The sequence below is a fragment of the Musca domestica genome, unplaced genomic scaffold (assembly GCF_030504385.1).
Source record: "Musca domestica strain aabys unplaced genomic scaffold, Musca_domestica.polishedcontigs.V.1.1 35, whole genome shotgun sequence".
Classification (NCBI taxonomy): Eukaryota; Metazoa; Arthropoda; class Insecta; order Diptera; family Muscidae; genus Musca; species Musca domestica.
This window is the reverse complement of record NW_026712315.1, coordinates 7,217,173-7,229,835: the sequence shown is the minus strand read 5'-3', so window position 1 is coordinate 7,229,835 and position 12,663 is coordinate 7,217,173. Positions and strand designations below refer to the sequence as shown.

Genomic DNA, 12,663 nt, shown 5'->3' with positions numbered 1-12,663 from the left:
ATTGCGACCTGTAGAGTGATTACAAATTAACATGGACAGACGAACAGACGGACGGACATACATAGCTAGATCGACTCAGCTCGGAGAGATAGGAAGGTCCATATATACTTTCCTATGTGGGAAACCAATATTTCGAGGTGTTACATAATTTTTGGCCCAATCAAACTTATAATACCCCCAACACATTGTGTTGTAGGATATAAAAATGTAACAAAAAATATTCACTTTTTTATTGGCATATTTTCACGCGTTTTTCTTTGATGTTATCCTCTTCTGGCAAGAGACCATTCCGAATTCATGAGAATTGTGAAAATCAGTCCAGCGGTTCTTGACTTATCAGCGATCTAACTAACATTCCCTTCTTTGATATATGAGGTTGCATATATTTTGCTATATATGCGAGATTTTGGATATGAGTATCAATGTAACGGTCAGAAGTGTCATTTTCGTGTATTTGTGATTTCGCCAGGATAAAAAATATTCGCGGTTTAGTGGAAAATTTCGTATTTTTTACAAAAAAATGAGGTCTATTTTACCCGCTAAATGTGGTCCGATGACCATTAGCTTCTACGCTTCTGCCCAGCCCTAAACTCTAACTCCATGCAAAATTCTGCGCCGATTGGTCTATAATTGTGACCTGTAGAGCAACTGCAAAATCAAGTATTTTTTCTGTTTTTGGTCCATTTCAATCCCTAAATATTTTGCGATCATCTCCAAAAACAAGAGGGTTCTTTTCTGACCCAAACCCCACCTCCATTTTCAATTTCATGGGTATCGAACCATAATTGCGACCTGTAGCCTGATTACAAATTAACATGGACAGACGGACATATGGACAGACGGACATACATAGCTACATCGACTCAGCTCGGCGAGCTAGGAAGATCCATGTATAGTTTCATATGTGGGAAACCAATATTTCGAGGTGTTACATAATTTTTGGCCCAACCAAACTTAAAATACCCCCAACACATAGTGTTGTAGGGTATAAAAATCAAATCAAAAATTTTTTTTATGAAAATAATATGAAGTACCCGTGGACAAAAATTGAAAGACATATTTCCTCAAAAATCTCTGTGCAAATTCCTGTTTATTTAGGAAACTTTATTTATTGAATTTACTGCACTCAGACTTTCTAGTCAGACTAACTCCCATGTCACCTCCCCCCATTTATATATTTGTCTACTCCTAAACTAAAATCAATCAATCCATTTCAAAGTGTCATTGAAAACCATTTATTTTTCACACACACACACACACAAGATCAGGTATGTGTGTATCAAAATCGCAGATAGTTCACATGACACCCCCAAAACCGCACGTAAAACTAAAATGGGGAGCACAACTTAATGCACAATTAAAATTTAACCACAAATACCGCACAAAACTCACTGCAACTTTGTTGCAATTGATTTGTAACTGCTTCAAAAACAAAATGGCAAAACATTTCCAACTAAATATGCACTCATACGCACCTATACATACTTGCGCACATATAATAGACATATTTTTGAATTTAGTTACAGACCATATATAGAAGTTTATGAAGCTAAATATGTCAGCTGAATTAGACTACATAAACATGTAACCGCAACTGAGAAGTAAATAATTACGAAATTGAAAATACAAAACTAAACGAAAACTCATTTCAAATAAAATCTGCAACAGAAATTTTTATTCAAATTAACAAAAAAAAACAAGTAAGCAAAGGCTATAGCCGTGCGGGGCCGACTATGTTATACCCTACAACACTGCAATGTGTTAGAAGCCCCCTTATGTCCAAATCCATTTTGCAAGATTTCGCTTTGACCAATATTTATGCACTCCGTCGGGCTATTAGTTGTTGTGGTCCATTTTACAGCTAAATATAATCCAATGATCATCCAAAATGTTAGAACTCTTCCCTGTCCTTAACTCTCTTTACAGGCATGTCGATTGGCTTCAATTGAGTGATCGGAAAAACATTTCTGTTTTTGGTTAATTTGAACCCCTAAATATTATGCAATCATCTCCAAAAGCAAGCAGCCGCCCTGTATCTCCAAATTTAGATTCATCTATATGATTTGCTTGTCTACGATATTTGGCTATATTCGTCAACGAAATCAGCATAGAAAAGCCAGAAGTTCGCCTATTGTGTATTTCGGATATAGCCTGTAAGTAATGCTGGTATTTTTTCACACAAAATTAGTGGTCCATTCTACCCGTTGTCCTAAACTCTAACCTTATGCGAAATTTCGTGTCCTTTGGTTTATATTTGTGACCTTTATGATGGCTGCAAAATTAGGAACATTTTTAGCCCCTAATATATTGCGGACATCTTTGAAAACAATAGGCCTAGCCATTCTGAGCCCAACCCTACCAGGGTGAGATAAAACAAGTTAAAAAGTTTCGGTCGGTTTATATATATATATATATATATTGCGACGTGCAAAATTTGGACTGTGATGTGTTAATGGAAATTTTGAGATGTACCAAGTCATGAATAGAATCGGATGTCAATTTCGCTTTTTATGAGCTTCATGGATTTTCAAAATTTTCAGTCTTTGTGCGGGAGGTATCAGAATGAGTGGTCCGATATATTCCATCTTCACCACGGATCTTTTGTTAGTGGAAATAATGGGATGTTTAAAATATAAAGAGAACCTGATTTCGGGTTTTATAAATGTTTTGGTTATTCGAAACTTTGACCTCTTGTGTGGGAGATACCAGAAGGAGTGGACCGATATATTCCATCTTAACACCAGATCTTGGATTTAGGAAAATATTGGAATGTGTGGAATTTTAAGACAGTCGGATTCTAACATCACATTATAATTATTCAAAATGTTTACCCTTGTTCACCGGAATTGTTTTAAATTACGTATTTAAAATTCGTAATGGGATCTACAGTCTGTGACAGAAAATTGTCTGTGCATTTCCAGGTTTTCGTATAGGTCCCATATATCAGTACCTCCCTATATTCCGTATTTTGACGAGTTTAGGTACAATACCCAGCGAAATTATTTGAGATGTCGTATTTGAACTTCGTAATGGACAGAAAAATATCTACGTTTGTCCAGGTCTTCGCACAGCTCCGATATAATGGTACCTCTCTATATATGATATTTTGATGATTTTAGCAACATTATTCACCATTTATTTCAAGTTTTTGAATTTGAATATAGTAATGGCTTATGACAAACAATGCCTATGTAGGTCCACGTCGTATAGACCCCAATAAAACATCTATCTTGTTATTTTTAAAATTTAAACAGAATTTTTTAAGGATTTTATTTTTTGAAAATTTCCAAATTCGTTCCAAGTGGTGGAGGGTATTAAATTAACATACTGCTTTTTAACTTGTTTTTTTTTCGCAAGTGAATATTATGATTAAAGTTGCCAATGCAGGTCCAGGTCGTCGTATTTTTATCGTTTTTTATTTTTTATTTATTTATTAATATTTGTTATTTTATTTTTTTTTTTTTTTTTGAAAATTATCAAATTCGTTCCAAATGGTGGAGCGTATTCAAGGTTCGGCCTGGCTGAACTTACAGCTTTTCTACTTGTTATATATGTATCTTTTCTCTCACTTTGATCTGTTCCCTTACCTTTAATCGGTTTCATACCATTTTACCTAATTTCCACCAATTTTAAATAGTCTAATTAAGTGCGCCATGAATTTACAATAAAAAATACGCACACATACTCTAACATGTATTACAACAAATATAACGCAAAAACTCAGAATTGACATGCACACATCCACAAAGTAACAATTTGCTGAGGTTTTGTTTCGAACTTTTACTCATTAGCAAGCTGAAGTTCGGCAAAGCCACATTGGATGTCGGTTGACGGTTAGGGGACCTTTGAATCACAAAATAAATTCACTGAAAACGTGAAGCGTAAAATTTATCACAGAGCTTCAAACATTGGTTGACTTGATGCACCTCCCTGCAACACAACTGTCAAAATAATGCAAGCAATCACTAGACGCACCAACACACACACAGGGAGACAAGAACAGCTATTGGGGCCAATGACTTTAGGGGGTGAATGAAAAAAAAAAAAAACAACAAATGCGTAGGGTAATTGAGCAAAGGACTAGATATAAAATATATACAGGACAAAAAATACAATAACTGAGAGGTCAAATAGGTTACAGTGCTACACTGTTCAAGAAAACATTGCGTAATTTTATGTTTGGCAAATTTAAGAAATAAGGATAATTTTTTTACTTTCCATTTAATTTATTTAATTACAGCTAAATTTATTAGCTTAAAAAATTCTAACGAACTGCAGATGCAATTAATTAAAAGTTATTTTATTATACCCTCAGCCATATGACTGCAGAGGGATATATACAATCTGATACAGTCAAAAACGTGCCTAGTCGAAATAACGGTTTTAGACCCAAGGTCTCCTTGGACTAAATCCGTTTCAGAACATTTGGAGTCGATTTAGCGATGTCCGTCCGTTTGTCTGGCTGGTGCGCACGATAACTCTAGATTTTGTTCAAACTGGGTACTACGATGTATATTTTTGTCAAACTAAGATCAAGTTCGGAGATGAGCAATAACGGTCCACTCCTTCTGGAGTGACAGAGAGAGATAGGATAATCCGATTTTGCTCCAACTAGGTCAGGTGGGAAAATGGACAATATCGGTCCACTTCATGAAGTACCTCCCCCATAAATGGTCAAAAGTTTTATTAATTACAACTCTCATAAAATGTGATGTAAGAGTCCGATTGTCTTTAAATTTCATACATCCCAATATTTATATTAACCCAAGATCTGGTGTTAAGATGGACAATATCGGCCCACTCCTTCTGGTACCTCCCCCACAAAATTCGAAACTTTTAAAAAAATATATTTTTTTGCCCAGAAAGAAATAGGATAATCCGATTTTGCTTCAACTTTGCATATCCTAATATTTCCGTCAGTGCTACGTCGAGTGTGAAAATGGACAATATAGGTCCACTCCATCAAGTACTTCCCCCACAAGTGGTCAAATTTTTGATTAATTACAACTCTCATAAAATGTAAGATGTAAGAGTCCGATTATCTTTTAATTTCATACATCCCAATATTTGCATTAACCCAAGGTCTGGTGTTCGGTCCACTTCTTCTGGTACATCCCCCACAAATGGTCAAAATGTTCAAAAAAAATATTTTCTGCACAAAAATGGAAGCAATATTCTAATTTTGCTCTAATTTTGCAAATCCTAATATTTACGTCAGTGCTAAGTCAGGTGTGAAAATGGACAATATAGGTTCACTCCTTCTGGTACCTCCCCCACAAAGGGTCAAAATTTTAAATAATTACATTTCTCATGTAGTGCAACAGTCCGATTATCATCAAATTTCACACATCTCAATATTTATATTAACCCAAGGTCTGGAGTTAAGATGGACAATATCGTTCCACTCCTTCTGGTACCTCCCCCTCGAACGCCCAAAAATTTGAATATCCATGAAGGTGATAAAAAGCGAGATCAAATCCGATTCCATTCCAGACATGGTACATCTCAATATTTCCATAAATACAAGATCTGTTATAAGGAGGGTAGAAGTCGGACCATTTTTTTTGCTACCCGCCTCAAATAGGGTTCAAGATTTTGAAAAACAAACCGCTCGAGGAAAACGAAATAAGCATCCAACTTTCTTCAAATTTCAAACACACAAACATTTTTGCTAACACAAGATCTGTTGTAAAGATGTTAGATATCTGCGAACCCCTTCTGGTACCTTACCCACAAAGGAAAAAAATTGCCAATACTTTTATATATCATATTTATTTAGGTCCGATACGAAATGTACAATATTGACCTATTCATTCTAAACCCACTCCAAAGATGGTCAAGAGTTTGAAAATTCATAATAGAAGTCAAAATATTTTAAAATAATCAAATATTGGCTGAGGGTATACATCTGTCGGCAAAACTGACCGATACTAGTTGTTTTACATTTTATTGTAAAACGATACTATGAAGAGCATTATTACTCATATATGACAATGGTTGGTAAAGGTATTATCGTTGTAGTTCAATATTTTCCATTGGTCTTGCATTAATTCAACAATTTCCAGGTACCTCGTGAACAAACAACCACTTTTCGGACTGAACTTTAAAAATAAATTATTCACCCCAAACCTACAAAAATAGAATTAGTACACCAAATAATAAACATGAACCAACCCCTTCTTCCTTTGTATTTTTTAATCCTTTTAACAAAACTGTGCACAGTGGTCATAACTCCCGACAAAACAGATATATTTTTTTCACACAAAAAATGCTAATATCCCAAGAATGTTTTTGCATTTTTAAACCAATTTTGGCTAGCCAAAGCAGAGCATGTATTATGTTTTTATACCCTCCACCATACTATATAAGGTATATTACCTTTGTCATTCCGTTTTTAACTCCTCGAAATACTCATGTCATCAGTGTAAAATTCTAAGTCGATGTAGCAGTGTCTGTCTGTCTGTCTGTTGTAATCACGCTATCTTCCGAACAAATTGAGATATAAGGCTAAAATCTTGCACAGATGCCTATTTTTCCAGTAGGCAGGTTAAGTTCGTAAATGGGCCATGTATATATAGCCCCCATATAACGGTACCTCCCGATATTCGGTATTTCGATGATTTCAGCGACATTATTCAACGGAATTGTTTCAAATTTCGTATTTGAAGTTCGATATAGATACTCCCAATATTCGGCATTTTGATGATTTTAGCGTCATTATTCACCAAAATTGTTTCAAATTACGTATTTAGAGTTCTTAATGGGAACTACTGTCTGTGACAGAAAATTGTCTATGCAGGTCCACGTCTTCGTATACGCCCCATATATCCGTACCTCCATATATTCTGCATTTTGGTGATTTTAGGTACAATACCCACAGAAATTGTTTGTGACGTCGTATTTGAAATTCGTAATGGATGCTGCAGCCTGTGACAGAAAATTGTCCATGCTAGTCTAGGTCTTCACACAGCTCCGATATAACGGTACCTCCCTATATACGATATTTTGATGATTTTAGCTATAGACCCCAATATGACGGCTATATTCGATATTTTTAAAATTTTAACAGAATTTTTGTAAGGATTTTAGCTTTTGAAAATTTCCAAAGTCGTCCCAAATGGTAGAAGGTATTCAAAGTTTGGCCCGGCCGAAATTCAAGTACTCACTGCAGTATAGTCAGTTCAAAAATTAAACAAGTAAGCAGCTAGACTTCTTCTCTGTTTGCTTGTTTACGATATTTGGCTATATTTGTCAACGAAATCGGCATAAAACAGCCAGAAATTCGCCTTTTGTTAATTTTGGATTTCGCCTGTAAGTTATTTTCAGCGTTTCGGTAGAATGGAAATGTTGGATTTTTTTTTTTTTTTTTTCAAAAAAAGTAGTGGTCCACTCCATTCGATGTCCTAAACTCTACATTAATACGACATTTCGTGTCCTTTGGTTTCTATTTGTGACTTTTTAATGGCTGCAAAATTAGGAGCATTTTTAGTTGTAGGTCCATTTCAACATCTAAACATATTTCGGTCATCTTTGAAAACAAAAAGCCTAGCCCTTTTGAGCCTAACCCTACCCTTGCGAAAATGTTCGTGAGGATCGGACGATAATTGCAATCTGTATATAATAACCCCAACCTGTGTTCTAAGGCTATATATATCCGATAGATTTACTATCGGCATCTACTCAAAATTGACCTGTTCGTCAATTTGTGTTTTCGGCGGGTTTAAAAATATTCGCGGTTTAATGGAAAATTTGACTTTTATTTAACACAAATGTTATGGTCTATTCCCACCACTAAATATTACCCGATGACCATCAAAATTGTAAGGCCCTCAGCTCTAGCTTCCTGTTAACTTCCGCTTCGACTGTTCTGTAATTGCGACCTGTAGAGCAACTGCAAAATCAGGATTTTTTTCAGTTTTTGGTCCATTTCAACCCCTAAATATCATCATCTCCAAAAACAGTAGGCTTCTATTGAGACTATAGCCCCTTCTCCTCTCTAAATTTCGTGAAGATCGGACAGACGGACGGACATACATAGCTAAATCGGCTCCGCTCGGCGAGATAGGAAGGTCCATATATACACTCCTATGTGGGAAACCAATATTTCGAGGTGTTACATAATGTTTGGCCGAATCAAACTTATAGTACCCTCAAGACATAGTGTTGTAGGTTATAATTACCATCCATTTTGAAATGGTTTGTGACATTCTTAAATATTCATGATCAACATAAAATTCTAAGTCGATTTAACGATATCTGTCCGTCTGTCTGTCTCCCTGCCTGTCCGTTTATCTATTTAAATCACGATGCAGTCCACATTACATGACGTAGAGCTTCAAACATCCTAGACACAATACAAATTGTTATTGTGTCTAGGATGTTTGGTATTGGAAATGAATTAAATCAGTCCACGTTTTTGTATAGCCTCCCGATATTCGGTATTTTGATGATATTCGCCGCAATTTTTTTCCCGGATTTGTCTAAAAAATTGGTACTTGTCGGTCATAATGGGTTGTAGCACCGGTGGCGGAACATTGTGTGTATAGCCCCCATATAACGGTACCTTCCGATATTCGGTAGTTTGATGATCAATTTGTTACCCTATCTCAAACAAGTAAATTCTGTGGGAGCTACATAAAATTGTGGATCTATATTAACATTATTTTGCATCCATTAAGAACACTATATGTTAAATTTCAGTCTATTTCATTCCAAACTGTACCAAAAATCTTAAATTTTTTTATTAAACGGAGGGTACTATTACGTGAATACTGCACCTAAACGCGGATCAATCTTTACAATTTTATGATAGCATTATATTGTCAGCCATATGGCTAAAGGGGGTATATATCAATTGATACGACCAAAACATGCCACATTAAAATAACGCTCTTTGACCCTCGATCTCTATGGACCAATCCGTATCAGTATATTTGGTGTCAATCTAACGATGTCCGGTGCGCACGATAACTCTCGAAGGGAGTATAAAACTTGGTCCACACCTGGTACATCGTAATATTATTATCAACCTTAAATCGAGTTCGGAGATGGGCAATATCGGGAGGTATATCTCTTACCTCCCGTGCAAGGTGTCAAAATTTGGAATATCCATAAAACTCATAAAACGAGAAAATTAACATACGATTTCATTTATATTTGATACATTACAATATTTCCATCAACATAAGGTGTATTATAATTACGGTATAGATCGGGACATTCCTTCTGGTACCTACTCCACAGTGGGTCAAAGTTTGGAATATCCAAAACGATTATAAATCCTTGCATACGGTTCATTTTATATTTCACGCATTCCATTTACTCTATTAATAAAAGATCTGCTGTGAAGATGGAATATATCGGTCCACTCCTTCTGATACCTCCCCCACAAAGGGTTAACATTTTCAATAATTATAAATCCTATAAAATGTGATCTAAGAGCCTGATTATCTTCAAATTACACTCATCACAATATTTTTATTAACGCAAGGTCTGATGTTCGATTGTTTTCAAATTACACACATCACAATATTTTTACTAGTCGACGGTCTGATGTGAAGATGGAATATATCGGTCTACTCCTTCTTCTGGGTTATAAAGATGGTAGAGATCGTACCATTTCAGGGCCAACATTTCCTCAAATTTCACGCATCCTATTATTCCTAATAACACAAGATCTGCTGTGAAGATTGGACATATCGGTCCATTGCCTCTGGTCCACACAAAAAGTCAAAATTTTCAATATCCATGAAACTCATAAAACGCCAAATTAACATCCGATTACATTCAGACTTGGCACATCTCAATATTTCCATCAACACAAAATCTATTTTAAAGATGGTAGAGATGGGACCTTTTCTTCTGTTACCTTCTCCACAAAGCGTTCAAGATTTTCAAAAACAAAAGCTCTGAGGAGGCGAAATAAGCATCCCAATCTCTTCAAACATTTTTTCTAACACAAGATCTGTTGTGAAGATAATATATATTTGCAAACTCCTTCTGATACCTCACCCACAAAGGGTCACCATTTTCAATACTTTTATCTGTCATAACTTGCGAAACAAGTCAGCGATTTTTATTCCTCCCAACCAGGAGATGAATATGGAATTCATCGGAATTTATGATTTCGCATAAAATTGGATATAGATGTTAAATTTTCTTGTAATTTTGCCAATACCAATATTCCTGTCTTAGATGAAGCATCAAAATGGAATACTTCGATCGACTTTATCTGGTACCTCACGCACATTTTAAAATCTTCCAAAAATTACGACATATCTTCTTCTATATCTACACGCAGAAAAATATATGTTAGAAATATGTTTGGATCCAAACATATATTTGTTTGGGACTGGTTGCAAACAAATATATTTTTGGATGCAAACATAATTTGTTTCGGTGCAAACAAATATTTGTTTGCAACATTTTGTAACATAACTCAATTTTATTTGTTGGGTACCAACATATTTTATATGTTAGAACATATTTTTTATGGGTGCGGAGAGGATTTTTTTCAAAGAGCTAAACAACAGAGCTCTCGATTACTTTTGAATTGGTGTTATAGGTGACTTAAAAGAAGACAGGAGGGTGAGAAGTCTGTTTTTGCGTTGATGATGTGTTGGCTTGGTTGGCCGCACAACAAAGCAGAACCGAAACATTTTTTGCTCTCTTCCAAATATAACTGTAAATAGAAGTTGTATGTATGCATGAACATTAGTAAGAAGTAACGTCTCAGCAACAACTAGAAAATACACACCGCACAACAACAACAACGAAAAAACTTTTTGCATGTTTTTTCGTTGCTGTTGTGCGGTGTGAATTTTCTAGTTGTTGCTGAGACGTTACTTCTTACTAATGTTCATGCATACATACATACATGCGTTTTTCGCATTAACACCGACATATATACAGAGGAGTCAATTTTTTTGTGTGTTGTTGTAACGTTTTCTTTCTCAAGTAGGCATTTTTTGGTGCATGGACAACTTGAGTGTCTCAACTTGAGACACGCGCCAATGTTACGCTCTTTTGCTCTCACCAAGCAAACACTGCCGATCGCTGCTGTAACTATGTGTGGTGTGTGCGCGGCAAGAGGGATGGAAACTGTTGCTGAGACGTTGCTTCTTACTAATGTTCATGCATACATACATACATGCGTTTTTCGCATACACACCGATTTGCTTGATGAGAACAAAAGAGCGTAACATTTGCGCGTGTCTCATGTTGGCATTCTGGTTGTGTTCTTTTTTTATTCTTTTTATTTGTTTTGTGCCTTCGCGTCGTGTCACAAGTGTTGTAATAAATGTTGATACCAACTGTTTTGGGGGAAGACAAATTATTTGTCGAAGCGCCGGAGCCTTTAAATCTACAAAGCTTTATAAAAGCAGCCAAATTAGAGTTAAAAATTGATGCCTCAAGAAAAATAACAGCCTTAGTGTTTGGTGCAACCATTAAAGAAGACCAGTTTGAAAAAGTAATTCATCAATATATGTCAACACCTACTTTTCATATTGAGTTGCAATTTGGAGGTAAGTACACTGGATTTACAGCCTGTTTCTTTATGTCGGAACAAAAAAAAATTCGTTTCAAAATAAAGAAACAGGCTGTTAATATTTTTTTCTTTTTTTAAATAATATATTTCTTTTTTTAAATAATATATTTAATTTTCATTTAGACTCCGTTCGATCAGTGGCATCAGCATCGACAGTTAGTGGCACTCTATCGGAGTGTGAATCCGTAGGTGGTTTTGGGGATCTTACCCCAAAAACAAATGTTATTTCAACTTTAAAGACTGACATAGAGTCCATCAAGTCAATTCCGGCTGTCAACAAAATATGGAGAATTTTTATTGCCGAAAAACGCCTGCAAAATAAAGTTAGGGTGAATATTTCGAAGGCCCTTATTGACGAATGTCTAAAAGAAGACCCTAACAGATTGTAAGTATTTTACTTTATTGAAAAAATAGTGATTGTAATAAAAGGAAAAATAATAAATTAATAAATAAAAATAATAACAAATATTAAGAATAATATTAATAATAATAAATTAAAAAATTAATATAAAATAAAAATTTTATGAAAACTGGCACGATATAAATTATAAACTTATTAACAAATGTTTATTTTATTTTATCAATAACAACAATATATTATTTATAAAAATTAAAACATAATAAATTAATATTAGAAACATAAGAATAATTTTAAGCATAATAAAAATTGTAATAATTAATATAATATTAATATCAGTAATAAAAAATTGTTAAAAATAATAATATTAAAATAAAAATTCTAATTATAAAAATATTAAAGAAAATAAAAAACTATGTTTCATTATAAATTATTTATTTTCTTTAATATTTTTATAATTAGAATTTTTATTTTAATATTATTATTTTTAACAATTTTTTATTACTGATATTAATATTATATTAATTATTACAATTAATTTTATATTATATATTATAATATGTATGAATTTCTTTTATGTTAAATAAAATGTGAATATCAAAAATTGATTTTAAAACTAGTTTGCATTATGGTTGAATTATATCTGCAGTAAGTATACAAATGGACCCAATCATAAATTTATGTTTGCACCCCAATATATATTATGTTTGGGTCCAAACATAAATTATGTTTGCACCCGAACAAAAAATATGTTTGG

General features: G+C 34.2%; 1 protein-coding gene across 1 annotated transcript; it reads left to right on the top strand.

Moving 5' to 3' along the window:
* The first annotated feature begins 11,128 nt into the window (after positions 1–11,128).
* LOC131803927 (uncharacterized) lies at positions 11,129–11,976 on the top strand. The gene is made up of 2 exons (XM_059125855.1): positions 11,129–11,525; positions 11,672–11,976. The coding sequence occupies exons 1-2, from the start codon at positions 11,300–11,302 to the stop codon at positions 11,935–11,937; spliced, it is 492 nt and encodes a 163-aa protein (XP_058981838.1). The 5' UTR covers positions 11,129–11,299; the 3' UTR covers positions 11,938–11,976.
* Positions 11,977–12,663: the final 687 nt, after the last annotated feature.

Bases quoted from the DNA above. Each gene is read 5' to 3' on its own strand.
- LOC131803927 (XM_059125855.1), top strand. From the start codon at position 11,300: ATGTTGATACCAACTGTTTTGGGGGAAGACAAATTATTTGTCGAAGCG. The intron at 11,526-11,671 runs GTAAGTACACTG...ATTTTCATTTAG, and splicing joins TATTGAGTTGCAATTTGGAG to ACTCCGTTCGATCAGTGGCA.